The sequence below is a fragment of the Myotis brandtii genome, unplaced genomic scaffold, assembly GCF_000412655.1.
Source record: "Myotis brandtii unplaced genomic scaffold, ASM41265v1 scaffold589, whole genome shotgun sequence".
NCBI classification, from domain to species: Eukaryota; Metazoa; Chordata; class Mammalia; order Chiroptera; family Vespertilionidae; genus Myotis; species Myotis brandtii.
Window position 1 is genome coordinate 1,066,387 of NW_005370220.1, and position 21,148 is coordinate 1,087,534.

The window sequence follows — 21,148 nt, forward strand, 5'->3', positions numbered from 1 at the left end:
GCCGGTTCCATTCCAGGTCAGGGCACATGCCCGGGTTGAAGCTCTATACTGATAAGGGGCATGCAGGAGGCAGCCTATTGATGTTTCTCTCCCTCTCCCTCCCTCTTTCTCTAAAATCAATAAATTACTCTTTAACAAAAAAAGTGCACTTGGGAAACTATAGAAACAGCTGGGTACTACTGGGGAGTAAAAGAACCAGCTTAAAAGATTATCAAACACTGAACCAACAGAATTGCTATAAACTCAATGTGCACTGAAAAACTGCAAGACAATGTGAATGATTACCATTTTTAACCATATTAATGCACACAGTCCCTCTGAAACTAGTCTGACCTATTAAAATGGGACGGTGGCTAACACCCAGGTGTCCTAGTCCTTTACCTTCCCTTTTTCTCAATCTGCTACAAAGAAAAGGAAAAAATAAAGCGCTCCAGGTGTCTTGAGTTTGGAGGAGGAGCTTGTAAAATAAATTTTATTTTTTTTAGAACCAAAAAGTTATAAGGTAAGCTAGTGATTAGGAAATAATCATTGCTTGGAATCTAAACTAAGAAAAGAATACGAAATACAGTAAAAATTTACACACAGTAAACCATAGTGCCTACAAATAAATGTGCAGTCATACTATTTAGAAGCATTTGTAAAACCATGGGGAAGTGCTTGCAACATTAAAGGGGAGAAACAGATACAAAATTCTGTGTACAAGAAAAAACTATGAAAAGAAAGAAATAATAATAAACCTCACCACCCAGAAGTAATACCCATCAAAACCTTGCTGTGTGCTACTCATCCATGTGTTTATATACAAGCACATACATGTGTATGGATCTAAACACATATAAACACATGTATGTGTATAAGTACAGGCACTCATATATGAATATACTTACACATACACATTAATATAGTACTCATCACTAGAAAAACATGTAAACTTTCTAAAAATGATTACTTTCTGGACTATTTTGTTATATAAACCTGGTTTGTAGACTGATTTGGTACCCTAAGTCCTGTCCAGTATTTTAATAAGAGAATGGTTGCTCAGTTCTAAACATCAGCCTTACAAACATACTTTGGGGATATAATCCATTCATAAGTAGGCCAATTTATTAAGTAAGTAACCTTATTCAGTCTCCCATGGAAGCAGTATGAATAGGGGGTCTTATGTCTTTCCACTTACTAAGTTACGGTGTTCCGGAACATTGCAATGCAGCACGCCCATAGGGATGAGGGGGATGGAGAAGTTGGGGGGTGGAGGTCCATAAACGATGGGGACCCCAGAAGGAGGCGGGCCATAAACAACAGTACCAGGCGTGAAAGGTTGGCTATTGTTGGGCAATGGAGGAGGTGGTGCATACAAGGCCATGCCCTGGGGCACAGGAGAGCCATCAGGAAACACAGTGTATATCATGTATCCAGGAGGAGGCACAAATGGGTGCTCCTCTTGGTCATCCAGCTCGCTCTCTTCTGGGCTGTCTCCTCTACTGTCTGCATCTTGAAAGAAATAAACAGAAGAGGTGAGGGGTAAGAGATCAACCAAAGGACTTGTAGGCATGCATATGAGCAAAACCAATGGACACAGACAGGGGAGGGGGGGCCCGGGGGAGAGGTGTTGTGTGGGGGGGGGGGAGCAGTGAGAGCATATGTGGGAGGTGGAAGCGGCCGGGGAGAGGTCAATGGGGGGGGGAAAGGAGACTTATGTAATAAACAATAAAGAATTTAAATTATAAAAAAAAAGAAAAAAAGAAGTGTTTTACTCCCATGGCTTACTAGATAAACAAATTTAGCAGAAAACAGCAGCATTTAGGCCAGATACCAGAAATCTTAGAATAAAATTCTATAAAAAAGGTAAAAGCAATTTTGAAAAGCAGATCAAAACAGGGATTCAAATTATTTTCAGTGGCTGATACCTGAGTTTTTCTTATGACTATCTATTGGTTTGTGTGTGCTTTTTTCCCTGTCTTCATTCGTTCGTTCGTTCATTTATTCGGCAACCATTTGGGTGCCTGCTTCGCTCGATGTACAAGGAGATACGCTATGAAATCCCACAGCTCTCAGCATTTACCACCATCACAACGCACAGCACTCTCTAAGGCAGTGGTTCTCAACCTTCCTAATGCTGCGACCCTTTAATACAGTTCCTCATGTCGTGGTGACCCCCAACCATAAAATTATTTTCATTGCTACTTCATAACTGTAATTTTGCTACTATAAACAATATGTAATTATATATGTGTTTTCTGATGGTCTTAGGCGACCCCTGTGAAAGTGTCGTTTGACCCCCAAAGGGGTCACGACCCACAGGTTGAGAACTGCTGCCCTAAGGTGTTGATTTACTTACTTGCCTCCCCTGCAAGCAAGAACTATGTTTATCACTGATGACAGAGAACCTAGCACACAGCAGGCACTCAATAAACAGGTACTGAATGAACAAATTCTCAGAAGGTCGTATTTCCACTTTAAAGATTTAAAGTTTCAGAGTAGCTAAATAATTTGCCTAGGGTCACACAGCTACTTAGTGAAAAACCCAGGATCTACCCCAGGTCTGACTCATTCCCACAAAGCTTTAGAAAACAGACTTCTAATCCTTTATTTTAGTCAAGCATATTAATGCCATGATTCAAGGATGTAAGCTGCCACACTCCAGGAGCACAGGCAAAGAAGCGGCTCAGTCTGCCTGGGTGAGGCAGGGTAGAGGAAGGCTCCATAAAAAAAGTGGTGTTTGAGGACCTGGATAAGTAGAAATAGGTGTGGGAGAGGATGGAAGAAAAAGGACTTTCCAAACAGAGGGCTTAAACATGGAGGTCTGAGGAAATGGCATGCTGCATCTTAGGCAGCTGGATATGGCTGACATGTGGGAGAGTGATGGGAGATGAGACTAAAGGACAAGAGGTCACTGGCCAAGACCAAGTCACAGAGACCCTTGCAGAGCAAGCTAAGGAGTTTGGATTGTGTCTTATAGATTTCAGGGAACCAATAAAAAGTTATTAAACAGGCAAGAGAAATACAACTACCTTATGTGACCTAACTTACCTCTATTTGAAAACGATTTATGTAACCCACTCCTGATGGGAGAATAAACCCAGTATCCTGAGGCAGGTGGAGGTCCACTGCCTTCCTTCCGGTCTGATCGCCCAGGATGTGGTTTTCTAATGGGAGTTGAGGCTGCGTACTTTAAGCCAACACCAGAGTCCTTGGTGGCCTGGGAACTGTGGCTGGAAACCTAAAACAAATGACAGTAGAGCACACTATCTATCCTATATAATAAAAGGCTAATACGCAAATTGTCCCCACAGCTGTGAGTTTGACCAGGGGGTGGGGCCAGCCAACCACCTGTGGCCCCTCCCCTGAGCGGTCCCCTTCACCTCAATCTGGTGGGCAGGACCCCACTTGTGCACGAATCCGTGCACCAGGCCTCTAGTTACAAATGAAAAGACTGATTTGGAGAAATAAAATCTAGAGCAAAACTAAGATGTAGCAAAGTTGAGAACAAAACTATTTTTTTATATATCACAATTCTCACTTTTCACAGATAGAAGTGAGATGTGATTACATGGACAGATAAAATGCCTGGGTGTCTGCCTCGCTATTCCATTACTTATCTTTCCTGGTGGTTTCTCTTCTTTTGCCTTGTCCTTGATTGCTCAGCAACTGAGGCAAAGAACACCAATCAACTTTCAAGGGAATCTGGGGATATTAGCCTCCTGCTGCCCTGGGAGTTTGGCATGGCTTTAGAGTGCTACTCTTTCTCTCCTAAGGAGACGGTCTATCCAGTCGTAGGTCTTTCCTCCAAATCCTCACCCACACTGCTTCCACCACCAGCCCTCGTTGTGCCAAGGATGTTGGCTTCCTTTAGTTTTCTGAGTGAAGAATCTGAGATTCTGCTCTTTGGGGAGCTGATTAAGTCTACACAGCCCTAGGACCTAGCATGTCACATTGCTTCTCTGACTGCTGCTTGTCAGCTGAATCTGGCAAGATGTCACCCAACCCCTCTGCTTTCGAGGAGTGCTTCTTACAGTCCTCTCCTCACTCTCCACACCACATTCAGGTCTCAAGCCCCCACCATTTTGTCTCCTGAACATCATTCAATGCCATCTCTTCTGCTCCAGTCCCACTGCTCTAGCTCTGGTCTCTATCCTTCACCTGACTGTATTCAAACAGCCTCACAGAGAGTTCAGCCACCACAGGTCTAGCCTGCATACTCAGCCCAATTATTTGTCTTAAACTATAGCTCTGATCATATTACATACAACCTCAGTTTCCCAAGGCCTACATAATTAAGTGCAAGGGATTTTTAAAGCCCTTTTTTAAAAGCATGACCCCAATCTACTTTTCCAGCTTCACCTTCATTGTTCCCATCCAACCCTCCAGCCCCACAAGTTACTTCCACAAAAGGTGTTCCCTCCTTCCTAAAAGTCAGTCCCTTACTGGTTGCTAAGTGTTGACTTCACCATCCTGCCTGTGAAGCCTTCCTTCCTGAACTCCCCACAAAGTGAAGCCTTCACACCTCTCTGCAACCAAAGTACACAGGTCAAGTCTGCTGTCACATGCATGTCACTGCTTTGTAATTACATTGGTGTGCCTGCCTTCCCTGCCAGCCCATGAGCTCTTTGAGAGCAGGGGCTATATCATTCATCATGGTCCCCCACCATTGCCTAGCACTAGACTTCAGTAACCACTGAATGAATGTTAGTTAAAATGAAATGAAATCCAGGTGCCTATTTTTCTGTCTGAGTATCTGTACAATTCTATACCCATGTTTTAACAGGCTCTCTGGGCTCAAGTCGTGTTATCCCCTTATAGGATTCACATTCAGGGACCCTATACCACCTAAGTATGAATGGGCAATTACCACATTCCTTGGGAAGGCCCTATTTTCATCTCAAATATGGAAAACACTTAAGAACCTCAATGCATGGCTTAGCCTAGATATGTGTTCTTGAACCCTGTTCACAAATTTTGGGAAAAGAACATTGTCACACTTTCTTCAAGACAATTCAGTATATACTCCCAGCACCACAGACTTCCTACTTTTGATGATGACGGTGGCGGCATAAAGTACCAATAGCCTCGTCTTTTGAAAGGATCTGCCATGCTGCTGATGTAATCATTCTGATAAGAAACTTCACGTCGAAGGTCAGCAATTTCTTCCAAAATGTTTTCAAAGTTTCCTTTATCTGTAAAGGAAAGCCATTATGTAAAGTTGTCTATGAAACCATCTACTTCCTTCCTCTCTATACAAGTGATTCCATGAGAGTCAATGACTTTTATCAATTCCTCAAAGTTGATTTTCAGCCTGCCTAGCTAACATTTAAAGAGCAGTCATAGCCTTCTGTTGTTCACATATAAAGCCAGAAAAAGAAAATAAACAGATTGTTGTAAACATTATTTATTTTGAAAATACAAAAATAAATATCTTATCTCTTTGTGATCAAATCCTTTAATACAATACTGTACTTACATAAAAATTTTAATTCTTTGCTTTTATTTATTAAGCTAATTATCACAGCTGGTAAATCAAGCATAAAACTGATCTGTAACAGTTGAATAAATTTGCTAAAGGTAAAAAAAAAATGTTTTGATTTAGAACTACAGTACCACTACCACAATCAAAGGCCAATACTTTACCGGCCCCAGTGAGGTCTAGTAAGTTCCGCAGCCTTGCAATCTCTGTCCTTTGCCTCTCCATGGTCTCATTCAGCTTCTCCATTTCCAGCACCTGTGAGTCTGCTCCTGTGGTATCTACATCTGCTTTCTCCATCTCAATACGAAACTATTGAGAAATCAGACACACAAAGTTCCCAATGAATATTCTTTCACATATGCACTTATTCTTGCCACTCACTGTAATTCTAGAAGTTTTACTTATACTTTACTAATGAGGAAACTGCCTCACTCCTTATAAACTACACTATCCTTGGCACACAGAAAATAAAGCACTGACTGACTAGTGATTGCAATTCAAAATCATTTGTGATATCCCCTCCAGTGATCAGTCTTTTAGAAACTGACAAGGACCCAATCAGGAGGAGGTCTCAAGGTACCAGCACTGACCTGCTCCTCTTTCCCCCTGAGAAGATTCTGTAGGAGTTCAATCTCTGCTTCTGCTCGAGTCAGATCCCTGGCTGCTTGCATGGCCTTTCTGCTGAACCTCTCCGTTTCCTGCAACTCCTATTGGGACAGAGGTATGAGAAAGGCCCCACAGCTTTCATAGGTTGTTTTCTTCATTTCTTCTTCCTCCTAGTTTGATTCCTCTGATTTCATCAGATTGCCTGCCTGGCTATCCCATGTATATGTGATGCCAAGTCCCACCTTGTCCTCTACTGTTCCCATCACCTGGCAGGCTGTTCTACCCCTCTATGGGTGGAATAGGGTGCTGCATCAGAAGTGAGCAGGGCTCAATTTTTCCTTCATTGGTTCTACAGTCTTCCATGACTGGTGTCTTTCTGGACTCTCATCATTAGATTCTCTCCTAAGATCTACTGTCTTAATCTCATTAGCATTTGCATTCTATAAAGACTGTATCAGACATTATCTCAGTCAGGAGTCATAACAGCCCTATGAGGTAACATATTAATCATCTGACTGCACAAGATGAAAAGTCTGAGATTCAGGAGGATTACATGGTGAGCCTTGAAGACCTTTATTTGGGTCTGCAAAGATAGCTATCTCCCTAAGCAGATCCCTACACTTTGAGGTAGGGATGGTATGTTTCATTTGATGGTTCCTTTCAGGACTCAATAGAGTGCAGTACCCATGGCAGGGCTGTGAGAGGAGAAATACAATCTGCAGGTCTGAAGGGAAATATATAATTTGATAGTGGTTTAATAAATAGCCAAAGTCTATAAGAAGATCAGTAATACAAGTTGTTATGTTTTTTGACAGAAGCAGCACTGGTGGAAACTTGTTCTGTACATGTGAACTCACCTCTGCTCGCTCCTGGTTAATTTTCATAACAGTTCCATGAAGGGACTTAAGCTGGTCTTTAGCAATGGTGAGCTCAGCTGTGGCTAGCTTATCAGAGGCAGCCACAGCTTTTTTAAGTTTCCTTAATTCTTTATCTAAACCAAGAAACTGCTCCTGAGATTTGGCATCTTCAAGTTTCTTCTAAAATAAAAGAAATATTAATTAAACATATGAATCATTTGGTAACAATGAGTTAATATGTAATTAATATTAGGGCAGGGGTACTATTTACTGCTACACATCCCATGCCTAGAACAATACCTGGTACATAGTAGGTGCTCCATAAATATTCACTAAGTGAATGAATAAATAAAATCATCTCAAAACTGTAAGAGAAACTTAGAATGAAATCAGTCTTCTTAGTCAAGAATCTTAGTGATAATAAATTCATTCACTGATTGGAAAAACGTTTCTTGGCACTATCACCAAGTGATACACCACCTGCTTTGAATCACTGAGTCAGGCAGTAGGCATATGGTGGCAAAGAAAACAGATTTGGCTGCTGCCCTCAAGGAGCTTAGGAGAGTCATATTAAACACCTACAGAGACAAATAACTAAAGTTGTGATTAGTGCTATCAAGGGACAGAACAGAGCACGGTCTGAGAGAAAAGCAGGGAGACCTAGATTGGTAGGAAGGCAGCAGCCAGGAAGAAGAATAGTGGAAGAACATGGTCCAGGGGAGGGAATGGCAGGTGCGAAGGCCAGGAGGGAAGACAGAACTTGGCATTTTTGATTAGCTGAAAGAAAGAGCATACTGAGAGCCCTAGTTGGTTTGGCTCAATGGATAGAGCGTTGGCCTGCAGACTGAAGGGTCCCAGGTTCGATTCCGGTCAAGGGCACATGCCTGGGTTGCAGGCTCGATCCCCAGTGCGGGGTGTGCAGGAGGCAGCCAGTCAATGATTCTCTCTCATCATTGATGTTTCTATCTCTCTCTCCCTCTCCCTTCCTCTCTGAAATCAATAAAAATATAATTAAAAAAAAAAAAAAAAAGCCCTGACCGGTTTGGCTCAGTGGATAGAGCGTCGGCCTGCGGACTAAAGGGTCCCAGGTTCGATTCCGGTCAAGGGCATGTACCTTGGTTGCGGGCACATACCCGGTAGGGAGTGTGCAGGAGGCAGCTGAATCGATGTTTCTCTCTCATCGATGTTTCTCTCTATCCCTCTCACTTCCTCTCTGTAAAAAAATCAATAAAATATATATATTTTTTAAAAAAGAGCATACTTAGAAAAGGAATGAACTAAACAGAGGTAATCATGCAGGGCCTCATAAGCTTAAGAATTTTGGACTTTATACTAAGTACAACAGAAGCTACTAGAGATGGGGGAGACATGGATGGACTGACAAGAGCCAATTCACATTTCTGAAAGAACATGTTGGCTGCTCTGTGAAGCAGGGTCATTAGCGGAAGTGGGAGACTTGTCAGGTGGTCACAGCAGGTGTCCAGAAGACAGATGGCTGAATGAAGGTGGTGGCACTGGAGAAGAACATAATACATATATTCCAGATATATTTTGGAGGCAGGCTCTGTAAGACTGGGGACTGATGGGTTCTCAGTATGAGGCTAGTCATTCATTGAGGCTGGAAGAAGGGAGATGGTAGGTGTGAGGAGTGAGAAGACATGAAACAATAGAGCATAGGAGAATAAGCTTACTGGAGAAAAGGGTAAAGCTCCCCAGTTAAGGTAGGTTAACCAAGAGTTTACAGTGATACCACTATGCCTGGAAAGGCGACTTATCCTCCAGGAATACTTAGCATGTCTGCAAGCCCAAAGAAAGCAAATAGCTGCAGTTTTGTCAGAGAAGACAGACAGGAGAAAAGGGCAAGGGATTTGAGGATATTTGCAAAAATGGCTACAGTGGTAGACTGTGGAATCTAAGTTGAACAAGGAGGAAAATAAAGATAGGAAGACTTAACAAACAGAAAAGGCGGGGCTAATGTAGTGAAATTCTCAATAATGTTGAAAAATGTCAGCATGGGGTGCTAGTAAGAAAAGAGGTGATGATAAGAGTGATGCTTCAATTTGTGATTTCAAAGGTGGTGGGCACAATTTGGACAAGGTCTAGGATCTGACAATGGGAGAAGATGGTTATGTAGGATTGAGAAGTTCAAAGAGAGGCCAGGGTGTTAGAAAGAAAGATGAGAAGTTTATAAGTAATTTCCCACAGATGTGTCCAATTGGGCAAGGGGTTTGGAAAGAGGCAAAGTCATCCCAATAGCATTTAACTACCACCTCACCAGTTCTAAAATCACTCCATAGCATTCTAATTCTTTCTTTGCATCTATAATGGTATCATTGTCTCATGACATGCATCCAGGTTTCTCTTCAGTCAGTGTGAAAAAAGGAGGCGCGGCTGCAATTCAGCCGGAGGAGACTGTGGATCACACCTCTTTCTCAGCTGGCCTGATTGCTGGGGCAGGACAAAGCAGCAGAACTCATGTGTCTCACTTTCCTAGTCTACCCCACCTTTTTCTCTAACTCTTGGAGTTGGGCCAGAATTCTTTCCTTTTCTTCATCAGCTTCCTGAAGTTGGAGATCTGTAAGGCCTTGGATTTCCTCCATACTTTTCAGGTTTTCTTGCAAATAGTGAATTTCATTCTCCAACTGCTGGATCCTTGCTTCATGTTGCCTCTTATCCAAATTAATCTGTGAGGAAATGGGAGTTTCAGAGATGATTTTTAAGCAAAACTATGTTTTAAGCAAAATAAAAGCTTTTGAGGGAATTATATTTCATTTTACTAAAAAATGTAACAAAATTTTGCACTCAATAGTTACTGGGGATGGTTTTCTCTTGAATATTCTCTAGCATCCATTTTAATGCTTGTCTCATTAAATAATTACATCAAGAAAAATCCAATTCTGGCACCATACTATACTCCAGCAATGTGACATTATTTGCCTGCATGTTAAGAAACATCTCCCTGGCTTCTAGGACAAGGAAAACAGTTTCACAAAGAAGCCTGATTTTAACATCAGTAGCCATATTCAGGGTTGAATTTTAGTCACACCCAGCTTGACTTGTTATGATTGAAAATAACATTTATACTTCATTTACACGAGAAAGGGAGCATTGTAATTTGCTGAAAAAATTGAATATTTGCCAAACACTTCCCTCCAGCTGCCTCTTGCCCTTTTCTTACTCTTGCTTCAAGGGCTCTCTCACAGGCCTGCCTGAACTCTTCTTGTCCATTTGCCAGTTTCTCTTGTTGCAGAGCCATTTCTTCTTGAAGTTTTCTCTCTCTTACTTGTGCTTCCTCTCTTTCCCACTGGGAGCATGCAAGAATTTCACTGAATTGTTTCTGCAAATCAGCAAGACTTTTCCCTAAGACATCTGAAGGACTATGGATTCTGGTAAGGGAGAAAAAAGATGGTATAAATGTGACATTTTATTTTGATGCTAGATGTCGGGTACAAACATGCTGGTAATATTAGTGCAGGAATAAAAAAAAGTTGTATGGAATGGGACTGGTGTCAATCCGTAACAACTTATTGAGCATCTCCTAAGTGCAAACCATTGTTTTATCAAATGACTCTGTTACCCTAGAAACACAGGCTAAAATGACGTTTGCTCAAAGAATAAATGTCCATTTCATATATTTAAATTAGCCTTAGTTTCATCTGATATTTTGTTCTCTATTTAAAGTAGGAGAACATAGTGTCTCTACTTCCTAACCATATGCAATGAACTTTCTGGAATTACTCTTAAAACCTTTATGTTTTTAAAATGAAATAAAACCAAAAAGTATAAAATATTTAATATGTAAAAAAAATCAGTGACAGACGATTTGATTAAGCAATCTTTTGTCTCAACTATAGAAATATGATAAAGGAAAAGCTTACAAAAGAACTCAGCCATTTTACAGTACTGGGAAAGGTGAGTTCATCACTAACCCTCACAACTCGGCCCACCGTATTCTTGGAGGTCTTGATTTTCCATTACCTCATTTCCCCAGCTCCTGACTTCAGTTTTCTCCGTAGCTCATCGACACGAGCTGCCACTTCTTCTGGATGAATCAAGCCATCAACCACATGGTTAAGGTGGTTCTGAAAATCTTTAAGTTGCTGTTTCAATAGGTTATTGTCATCCTGTGAAGGAAGGTAAAATGAGGAGGTAAGTTAGCAAAACAAAATTAAAAATATACCCACATACACATATAGACCCTGTATTACTTACCATATGATAATTTTATTCAACACCTTTTACTAATTATTTTAACTCTTTCCACTCGGACTAACAATATCTGAATCTACTGATCAATCTAAAGTCACAAAAGACACAACCAGGCACTTATGATGTCTCTTGATGTGATGCAAAAAGACGTTCTTATGAACACTACTTATGAATGTCTTCTTGCCAAAAACTAACTTGAATCTAAATAAGCCTCCAGCCCTAGCCGGTTTGGCTCAGTGGATAGAGCGTCGGCCTGGGGAATAAAGGGTCCCAGGTTTGATTCCGGTCAAGGGCATGTACCTTGGTTGTAGGCACATCCCCAGTAGAGGGTGTGCAGGAGGCAGCTGATCGATGCTTGTAACTCTCTATCCCTCTCCCTTCCTCTCTGTAAAAAATCAATAAAATATATTTTAAAAATAAATAAATAAATAAATAAATAAGCCTCCATATGTAACATAATACCATGGAATGCAAACAGCAAAATCTAGAATATGAAAAACTATTAAATGTATTTCCCTACCTACCTGAGTGATCAATTTACTTCAAACTCAGTGTAACACCGTGAACTAAAATATAGAGAATTTAGAATTACAATGAACTTGTTAAGTGCCTGTCATACCTAGAGTCATCTTATCTGTAAACTGTCCCTGCCCAATGCCCTGAAGTGGCTATATTTATACTATTGTCTAATCCTGGCCACAGGTGATCTGACCCAAGGTCAGCCAATCCACTGAAAACAAGTTCTCACTCTTTCCAGATACTGAACCAATATCCAGTACAGCAAGTCTGCATAAGAGCTGGACCTACAAAAATATGCCAGCTCAAGGCTGAAATCCATGTTGGAGCACATGCAATGCCCAAACAGATAGAGAATGACAAATGAGAGGGCTGTGAAGCCTCTGAAAGATTGTTAGAACAGCTCTGGTTCTTGGTAAGCCATCTCCTTTCTTGGGGTAGTGTTAGTAGGTTTCAATTCACTGCAACTAAATGATTTCTGACAAAGACTGGTGAGGAGAGTTTAACTTGAACTCTGTAGCAGGTTAGTAGGTTAAATAACCAGAGAAATGAGTTCTAAGATAGTCTCACAGCCTGGGCCAGCATCCTGGAAAGCTGGCTTCAGTTTCTACTTTGGAGAAGGCCCCTGAAGAATAGACTTTAGTCCTTTTCTTTAATAGACGTATACTGAAGTATTTATGAGTACAATAAAGATGCATGAGATTTTCCTTAAAATATTCCAGGAAAAAAAAGCACACTAACTGAAACAGAATGGCAGAATGTTGAGAATTGTTAAAGCTGGATCAATAAAAGGTCATAAGACTGTTCTCTTTTTTGTGATTATTTGAAATTTTCCACAATAAAAATAAAAAAATAATCTGATGAACACCCAACACATACACACACAGAAATAGAAAACATGTACATCTTTTATGTTATTTGTTTCAGGAGTTGAACTGATAGGAGTAAAAATTAAATTCTAGGTTTTTAAATTTCCTTAAACTTTGAGGAAAAAATATTCAAGGCATTGGAGAAAGAGAATTTGGATGAGCTTAGTCTTATTCGTCACAAACCTACATGACTTTTTGGAAGCTTTTTGGAAGCTTTTCCCAAACCAGAGCAACTCTGCCCCTTCACTTCTGGGGTAGGGTAACAGCTGCCACTCCAGTCAGCCAAGCGGCCCCTGACCTCACAGATTTGAAAACTGAGTATTGACCCAGGTACCTGGTTCAGACATTTGTCCTCTTTGAGAGTTTAATTATCTGGAAAATCCTGTCCACCTGTTTCTCCTGCAGTTGGTCACATCATTGTGACAACAGCTATAAAAATATTTGGCCAAAGAAAACTTCCACTAATGCAAAAAGAATGCATTTTTAATAGCATTCTTTCGGAGACAGGGATTGTAAAAACTGTTTATAGTTAAGAAGTTCTACTGCAGCCCACTCTAGTTAAATTCCTGGATAGATATTTCAGTGGAAAGAGAAGGAACCAATCTGATAACTTTAGTTCAGTCTGATGACAAATGTGCTTCTAGGAGAAACACGAGATACTGCTTTTGCCCATGAGTTTTTGAGATATTGCTCTTGCCCATGAGTTTACACTGACATTGCCTCCATTTCTTTGCACCATCATAACACCACTAAGGATATGCACATTAATAATTTTAAAACAATGGGCTCACAAGGGAACAGAGACTCTCTTTCATACTGTCCCACTTAGAATTTCTTTTTTCTAACTAGAGGCCTGGTGCACGGATTCATGCACTGTTGGAGGACGTGGCCTGCGGGGATCGGCCCACTGTGGGAGCGCCGCTCATCTCGGTCAGCCGAGCAGCGCTCCCACTGTGGGAGTGCATTGACCACCAGGGGACAGCTCCTGTGTTGAGCGTCTGCCCCCTGGTGGTCAGTGAGCATAATAGCAACTGGTCGACAGGTCATTCTGATCGGTCCGCTGTTCGGCTGCTGGGCTTTTATATATATAGATAATTCAAGTTGCTTACTACATGTTAGAGCAGATTGTCAAGTTGCTGACTAATGATGTCAACATTTTCAGTGTCCCATGTAAGAATATATTCTATACCAGTGATGGCGAACCTATGACACGTGTGTCAGAGGTGACACGCGAACTCATTTTTTTGGTTGATTTTTCTTTGTTAAATGGCATTTAAATATATAAAATAAATATCAAAAATATAAGTCTTTGTTTTACTATGGTTTCAAATATCAAAAAATTTCTATATGTGACACGGCACCAGAGTTAAGTTAGGGTTTTTCAAAATGCTGACACGCCAAGCTCAAAACGTTCGCCATCACTGTTCTATACCAGCAAATCTCTACCTGCAGCTGTTTAAGTTGCTTGCGGAGCTCACTATTTTCTTGGTCCTTTTCTTCTGAGAACTGGGCTTTTCCGAGGGCATCCTTGAGGGCTTGCTTCTCCTTCTCAAGTTCTGCTTGAAGGGCTAGTTGTTCTAACTATTGCCATAAGAAGCAATGATATGAAAACACAAAATAACAATAATTTATTATCTAAAAAGGCAAAAAGAAATTTACATATATATGCAGTCCCTTGCTAGCTATGGTTTTATAACAACTCAATTTTAGGTTTGTACTTCCAAATTTAAAGATCCAAGGTAATTTTTTTCACATGCCTCCTTAAATATTGATACTTAAAGGAGAGTAAGCATCAAAATCAGCTCAGCCCAGATACACCAAATCAGAATCTCCATGGGAATAGGGGGCCCAGTACCTCCTTTCAAAAGCTCTGTGAGTGATCCAACAATTACTGCTCTACTTCCCCTTACACCAATACTTCTCAAACTGTGGTCCTCAAACACCTGCATCAAAATCCTTGGTGTGCGTCTAGCCGGTTTGGCTCAGTGGATAGAGCGTCGGCCTGTGGACTCCGGGGTCCTGGGTTCGATTCCAGTCAAGGGCATGTACCTTGGTTGCGGGCACATACCCAGTAGGGAGTGTGCAGGAGGCAGCTGATCAATGTTTCTCTCTTGTCGATGTTTCTGACTCTCTCTATCTCTCTCTCCCTTCCTCTCTGTAAAAAATCAATAGAATATATTTAAAAAAAAAATCCTTGGTATGCCTGTTAAAAATGCATAAGCCTTGCCCTGGCCAGGTAGCTGAGTTGGTTAGAGAGTCTTCCCAATACAAGGTTGAATGTATAAATAAATGGAACAACAAATTGATGTCTCTCTCTCTCTCTAAAAAAAAAAAAAAAAAAGAAGCATAAGCCTGGACTCATCTCAGACTTGATGGACCAGAATACCTAGGGTGGGGCCCTGGGATCTATACTCAACAAGCTTCACAAGTGATTTCACATAAGCAAATGTACCAATCAAGACCTATAGAACAAAGAGAGATCCGTTATGCTATCTACCATTACTGTGTGCTTTGAAGATCAATCCTGGCAGTCCGAATGCCAAGGAAGGGAGTGCACCCTTCAATACCAAGTGAATTTGTAAAAAGGCCAAGGTGTTATATTTTTGTCAAGACTTATGAGGAAAAAAAATAAAGGACAATGAAAGTACAAAAGACAATGGATTTCAAGCTAAGGGATGAATTAAAACTAAAAAAAAAATGATTTGAAAGCAGATACCATCTAGAAATTTTATTCACTATTATTTAAAATATGTATTTACTGTTATTTTGTTTTCCCCCAATCTTCTATTTTCTGCACTTTGACCATAGCACTGTAGTCCACCCCCCCTCCCCAATGTTGTTATCAATTGTAGTTTTGTAAAACTTGATAATCTTAAAAAATATAATCCTGACAATTGGCAAGTGGTCATTTGATATCTGATTAAGGAATACAAAATAATTACTATAATAAGACCTATTTTTGCTTCCTTTTCTAATCATCCAAATGCTATTTCACATAAATCCTGGGATTCAAACTACCTTATTTTATTTCACTTTCATTGAATAAGACCATATTAACTCTCCCTCATGTTCCAGTCTGTTTCTGAAAAAACAACAGAAACACACACTATGCTCTGAATCTGGGGGGGGGAGGGGGGGGGGGGATGGACAATGTAAACAAATGATCACCAGACACATGATCAAGCACAAGGTTATTGGAAAACTAAAGCAGAATCCTGACTCATATTTTTAGCAGGCAGACAGTAAAGGTCAGGGTGACCCTGAACCTGGAGGAAGATGCAGTCCATTTGGCTAAGTGCTACACAAATCTCTATTTTTAATCTGATAAAGAATATACTATACTATAACTGGCCTCTGTCAGCCTCTCTGCCTTTATCTCTCACCCTCTTTCCCTACTCCTCTCCTTGCTCCTGGGATACTAGAAGTATACTTTCAGCACTTTAAATGCACTATGCTCTTTGTCTTCGCCTCTACGCCTACAACACTTACCCTTTTTACCCTTACCACTTTCACCCCACTCCTTATGCATGTCTTGGCTGAAACATCATTTCTGTAGAGTAGTCTTCCCTGACCACCCCTCTCCCAGCCACAAAACCCTACCCCTTTCTTTCTCCCACACTCATTTCACTACTGGACTGTCAGTTTCACAAGGACAGTGACCATGTCTGTGCTGCTCTCTGCAACATTCACAGCACCTGGCCCTCAATGGTCAATCAGTAAGTATTTATGGATAAATAACTATTTGTCTAATTTGCAAATATAATTTAAATGAGTGGATATTTCATCCAACCAAAATACAAAGTTGCAAAATAAAATGTAACATCAACTTAAAAGAGGTCTCTTAAAGCTGTTTTGAGAAAGACTAGAATTTAATGAATACTAACTGCTAGGTGCTTTCATGCCCATTATCTCCCTTATCCTCATCATAACCATTTTACAGAGGAAGAGGCATTTGTCAGAGACTCCGAACAATGAAGTGATTTATACTTGTTCACATAGGGGTAGTATTTGAACTCAGAATATCTGACTTCAAAAATATGCTCTTCCCATCACTCCACATATATTATATTAAGAAGTATTCAATTTGCCCTAACCGGCTTGGCTCAGTGGATAGAGTGTCAGCCTGCGGACTGAAAGGCCCCGGGTTTGATTCCAGTCAAGGGCATGTACCTTGGTTGCGGGCACATCTCCAGTAGGAAGTGTGCAGGAGGCAGCTGATCGATGTTTCTCTCTCACTGATGTTTCTAACTCTCTATCTCTCTCCCTTCCTCTCTGTAAAAAAATCAATAAAATATATTAAAAAAAAAAGAAGTATTCAATTTTACATTACATTAAAGGAAGACTGATATGTTAAGGCCACAGACTACTTAGTTTCTAGACAGCTTTATGCTCTTACTTACCTGGTTAAGATTTGTTAGTTTTTCCATGTCTTCCTTGAGCTGATTGGCTTCAGCATCACGTATTTTCAGCTGAGCCTCGAGCTCAGCCTCATAGGCACTGAGATCTCCCTGGGTCTGCTGCAGAGATGCATTCACCTCATGCTGCTCTTGGAGAGCGCTTTCTAGCTCTGCAAGCTCCTGGAAGGATTCAGGGTATGTTGAACTACAAAACCATCACTGTGCTGCTTAAGCACCTGCAAATCATTATAAGTAACTTGATCACAGTAAACCAAATGCTGGCCAGCCTGGCACAGAAAGTGTTCATTAGCAATATCATGAAGCCACAGGCTGGGCCAGGCTGAAAAGTAAATGTAATCAGAAATGTAATCTGACTAAATGCAATCAGAAAAACCAGTAAGCTACCAACATGTTTCCTAAAGTGTAATATTTTAAATGTACCTGAACAGGTAAAAAAAAAAAAAAAAAAAAAAAAAAAAAAGAAGAGGGAGAGAACAATAACATTTAAAACCTATTTTCTATCAGACACTGGAATAAATGTTTTCACATTCATTATTTCATCTCATCTTCATAATTACTGTGTATGACAAGATATTATTATTTTTGTTGTTTTCTCCCAATCTTCTATCTCCAGTTAGGAGAATGAACACCTGAGTAGATGGCATGAGGCTGTGGAGCTAAAAAAGACACAGTCAGAATATGAGCTGAGATCTCTGACTCCAAAGCCCACACTCTTTATATTAAACCACAGTATGTTCACTTATCAGAACAAAATGGGATGAGCACTCTCAAATATTAAGGATAACAGAGTAACTTAAATGAGTAGCTAACAAGCATACAAGTACATATTGATCAGCATACCTCAGTTCTGAGTCATTTTATCCCATCTGTATCCCATTTTAATTAAACATTACAGCTTCCATCTACTTATTTGGGATCTTATTAAAGAATTAGATCAAACTATTTTGGATTAAAGAGGGGGATCCTACAATGAGAACTTCTATAGAAGAGTTTCTCAATGGGTGGTCCAAAAAGCACATTTGAATCAATTGGGTTGCCTATTCGAAATGCAGACTCCATCTATAATCAACAAAGGATTAGTATCCATATATATAAAGAATTCCTATAAATCGTTAAGAAAAAGACAAACAATCCAATAGAAAAATGGGCAAAGAATATGAATAGGGAATTCAATGAAGAGAACACTGAATGGTAAATAAACAAATGAAAGGTGCTCAACCTCTCCAGTAAACCAGAGGGAAATGAAGTTAAAAGAAGACACTATTTTGCCCTAGCTGGTTTGGCTCATTGGCCTGCGGACTGAAGGGTCCCGGGTTCGATTCTGGTCAAGGGCACATGACTGGGTTGTGGGCTCGATCCCTAGTAGGGGGCGTGCAGAAGGCAGCCAATCGGTGATTCTCTCTCATCATTGATGTTTCTCTCTCTCTCTCTCTCTCCCTCTCCCTCTCCCTTCCTCTTTGAAATCAATAAGGATAAAAAAAATATTAAAAAAAGACACTATTTTATACAGAGCACAGAAAACATGTTAAACACACTATGAAGAAACAATCAGACAAATCTGTAATGTGGGACACTCTAGGACTACCACCTGGACACACATACCCAACACACAAGCTATAAGAGATATTCTTGGCACAACTGGGAAAATTTGAATATGGTTCAGATATTGGATGACATTATGGAATTATTGTTAATTTTCCTAGGTGTAATAGTGGTATCATAGTGATGTATGGGGAAAAAAGTCCTTATTTTTAAGAGATGTGTACTGAAGGGATGGATGATGTCAAACAATACTACATATTGCTTCAAATGCATACATCTATATATGTAAAAGGCTAACATGCAAAGTGTCCCCTCAAGAGTTCAACCGAGAGACCAGGAGTTCGATCACTCCCTATGATGTGCGCTGACCACCAGGGGGAGGCACGGAACGAAGGAAGGACCCAGCCAGCAGCCAGCAGCCAGGGAAGGAAGGCCCTGGCTGGCAGCTGGAAGACCCCAATCGGTCCTGATCAGGGGCCAGGCCTAGGGACTCTACCCATGCACAGATTTTGTGCACCAGGCCTCTAGTATGTAATAAGAGAGATGCAGGGAAATAACCATATTCAGGATTTTGTTAGCTATGGAATGGGATACACAGAGAGTTTCAACTATATCTGCAATGTTTTATTTCTTAAGCTGAATTGTGAGTACATGGTGTTAAATACTAAATTTGGTATTTTTATAGGCCTGAAAATTTTCATGTTAAAATATTCAAATTTCCAGAGCCAGCCCTACTGAGGATGAGGTTTGAGAACCTGGGTTTTCATGCATGATAATTTGCCAAACAACTAAAAAAGATAAAGTGAAATCTAATAAATGGCAACAAATAAGGTAAAAAAGGGTATAATACTGTGTCTGTCTTATCTGTAAATTAATGTTAAATTATGAAGTAATGACAAAAAAATAAGAAAAATTATTGTACTTAATTTTAGGACTCAAATAATAAAATATGAACATCTAATACCACATTTATAATGGCCACAACTTCATATTACTTAGAGTTATTTGATAATATCTTCCAGGAACAGAAACTCAGCTAAAATAAGCTTCCATTCTTAGTAAAGGAAAAACAATAATTCCAAGTGTATCACAACTAAAGGAAAAAACAAGACTAAATAGCCACTAAATACTTTTTGCCACTTATAATTGCACTGTTGCTAACTTGTTTAGCTTACTTAATGTGGACATCATCTATTTCTGAGGCAAGGGAAAACAGAAAAGAAAAAAACAAATCATACCTTCCTCATATTTTCTGCATCTATGGCAACTATTTCCAGTTGGTCCCTCTCCTGCTCAACCTCGGTCAGTCTCCGCAGCAATGTCTCTTTCTCATCCTGTAGCTTCCTGCACTCATTCTGAGCCTGACTTGCCTGGCCTTTGACAGTCTCCAGGTATTCTTGCAACCCACTGATGACACCTTCTAAATCCTTCTTCAGGGCTTCATTTGCTGCTATCTGGCCTAAGACCAAAAAAAAAAAGGAGGGGGGGGGGAGGTAATAGTGTATATAAGAAAATGCTCTCAAGATATATAAATACCTAATTTAGACTCCTTAGTTATTTGTTACCAGCTAAGAATGAAAGTCTAAGCTTTCAATTATTTCCTACTACCTTATTTTTCTTTTCAAGATATGATAGTTTTCCCCATATTATCCCTAGTACAGGAGTATTAAGTAGGTATATAATAAAAATAGTATATTCAGTGAACATTGCTTATAAAATGCTTAATTCTTGCTGTAAAAAGTTTAAAATAGTAATTTCCAAATAAAATTAAAAATGTACACAAAACTGAGTTCTTGCTGCTAGATACACAAAACAAAAGCCACTCAACAAACAAGACTAATCCAAGACTGGGAATATAAACATGAAACCTGAAGACAAAAGAAACACACCAAAATAACCCCAACCATACATTAGGTACCTCGTATGTGCCAAGCACTTTATGAACATTATCTCACTTAATTTTCCCAACAACTAATGACCTAGACCAGTGGTTCTCAACCTGTGGGTCGCGGCCATTGGAAAACACATATAGCATATCAGATATTTACATTACGATTCATAACAGTAGCAAAATTACGGTTATGAAGTAGCAATGAAAATAATTGGGGTCACCACAACATGAGGAACTGTATTAAAGGGTCGTGGCATTAGGAAGGTTGAGAACCACTGACCTAGACAGTAATAATATGTCCCAGGTCACACAGCTGATAATACCAAAACAGAGACTGGGATCTTATGCCAAGCAAAGGCTCTCACCACTATAACCTTTCATCCTCCCCTTCCACGATGGCAATGTCACAATTTAAATGTGCATTGCAAAAGTAGATCCTAAAATTCTTTCTACACTTTCCTTGTAACTAGACACTGAATGCCCTGATGGCAATGGGCTCTTTACTCCTGAAAGGATTTTATGCCTTGAGGAAGACAATCACATGCCAGAGTTTATCATGATCATGTAGCTAACTTCTTGCCTACTGACTGCAATGACCTGACTCACTAGGGCATCAAAACAAAATTAAATAAATTTTAAAAATCTTTATTATATACTGTGTACTGTGTCAATATTTCCCTATCAAATACTAGCACTAAGAGCTGAAGCATATTCAGCTAATATCTGGATTAATGCTTGTCTGGGTGCCATTTGTTTTTAATACCAAAACTAATTTACCT

General features: G+C 40.0%; 1 protein-coding gene across 2 annotated transcripts in view; it reads right to left on the reverse strand.

Annotated features, from left to right (window-relative positions):
- Positions 1 to 21,148, reverse strand: part of CNTRL (centriolin) — a 74,572-nt gene that overhangs the window by 25,430 nt on the left and 27,994 nt on the right. For both annotated transcript variants that reach the window (XM_014550186.1, XM_005879199.2), the window contains 12 exons: positions 19,717 to 19,937; positions 16,919 to 17,095; positions 13,965 to 14,099; positions 10,903 to 11,048; positions 10,103 to 10,310; positions 9,429 to 9,608; positions 6,925 to 7,104; positions 6,052 to 6,168; positions 5,626 to 5,770; positions 5,029 to 5,174; positions 3,031 to 3,220; positions 1,178 to 1,491 (listed from right to left, as the gene is read on the reverse strand). In XM_014550186.1, coding sequence (XP_014405672.1) covers positions 1,178 to 1,491; positions 3,031 to 3,220; positions 5,029 to 5,174; positions 5,626 to 5,770; positions 6,052 to 6,168; positions 6,925 to 7,104; positions 9,429 to 9,608; positions 10,103 to 10,310; positions 10,903 to 11,048; positions 13,965 to 14,099; positions 16,919 to 17,095; positions 19,717 to 19,937 — 2,159 coding nt within the window. The remainder of the gene's footprint in view (positions 1 to 1,177; positions 1,492 to 3,030; positions 3,221 to 5,028; positions 5,175 to 5,625; positions 5,771 to 6,051; positions 6,169 to 6,924; positions 7,105 to 9,428; positions 9,609 to 10,102; positions 10,311 to 10,902; positions 11,049 to 13,964; positions 14,100 to 16,918; positions 17,096 to 19,716; positions 19,938 to 21,148) is intronic.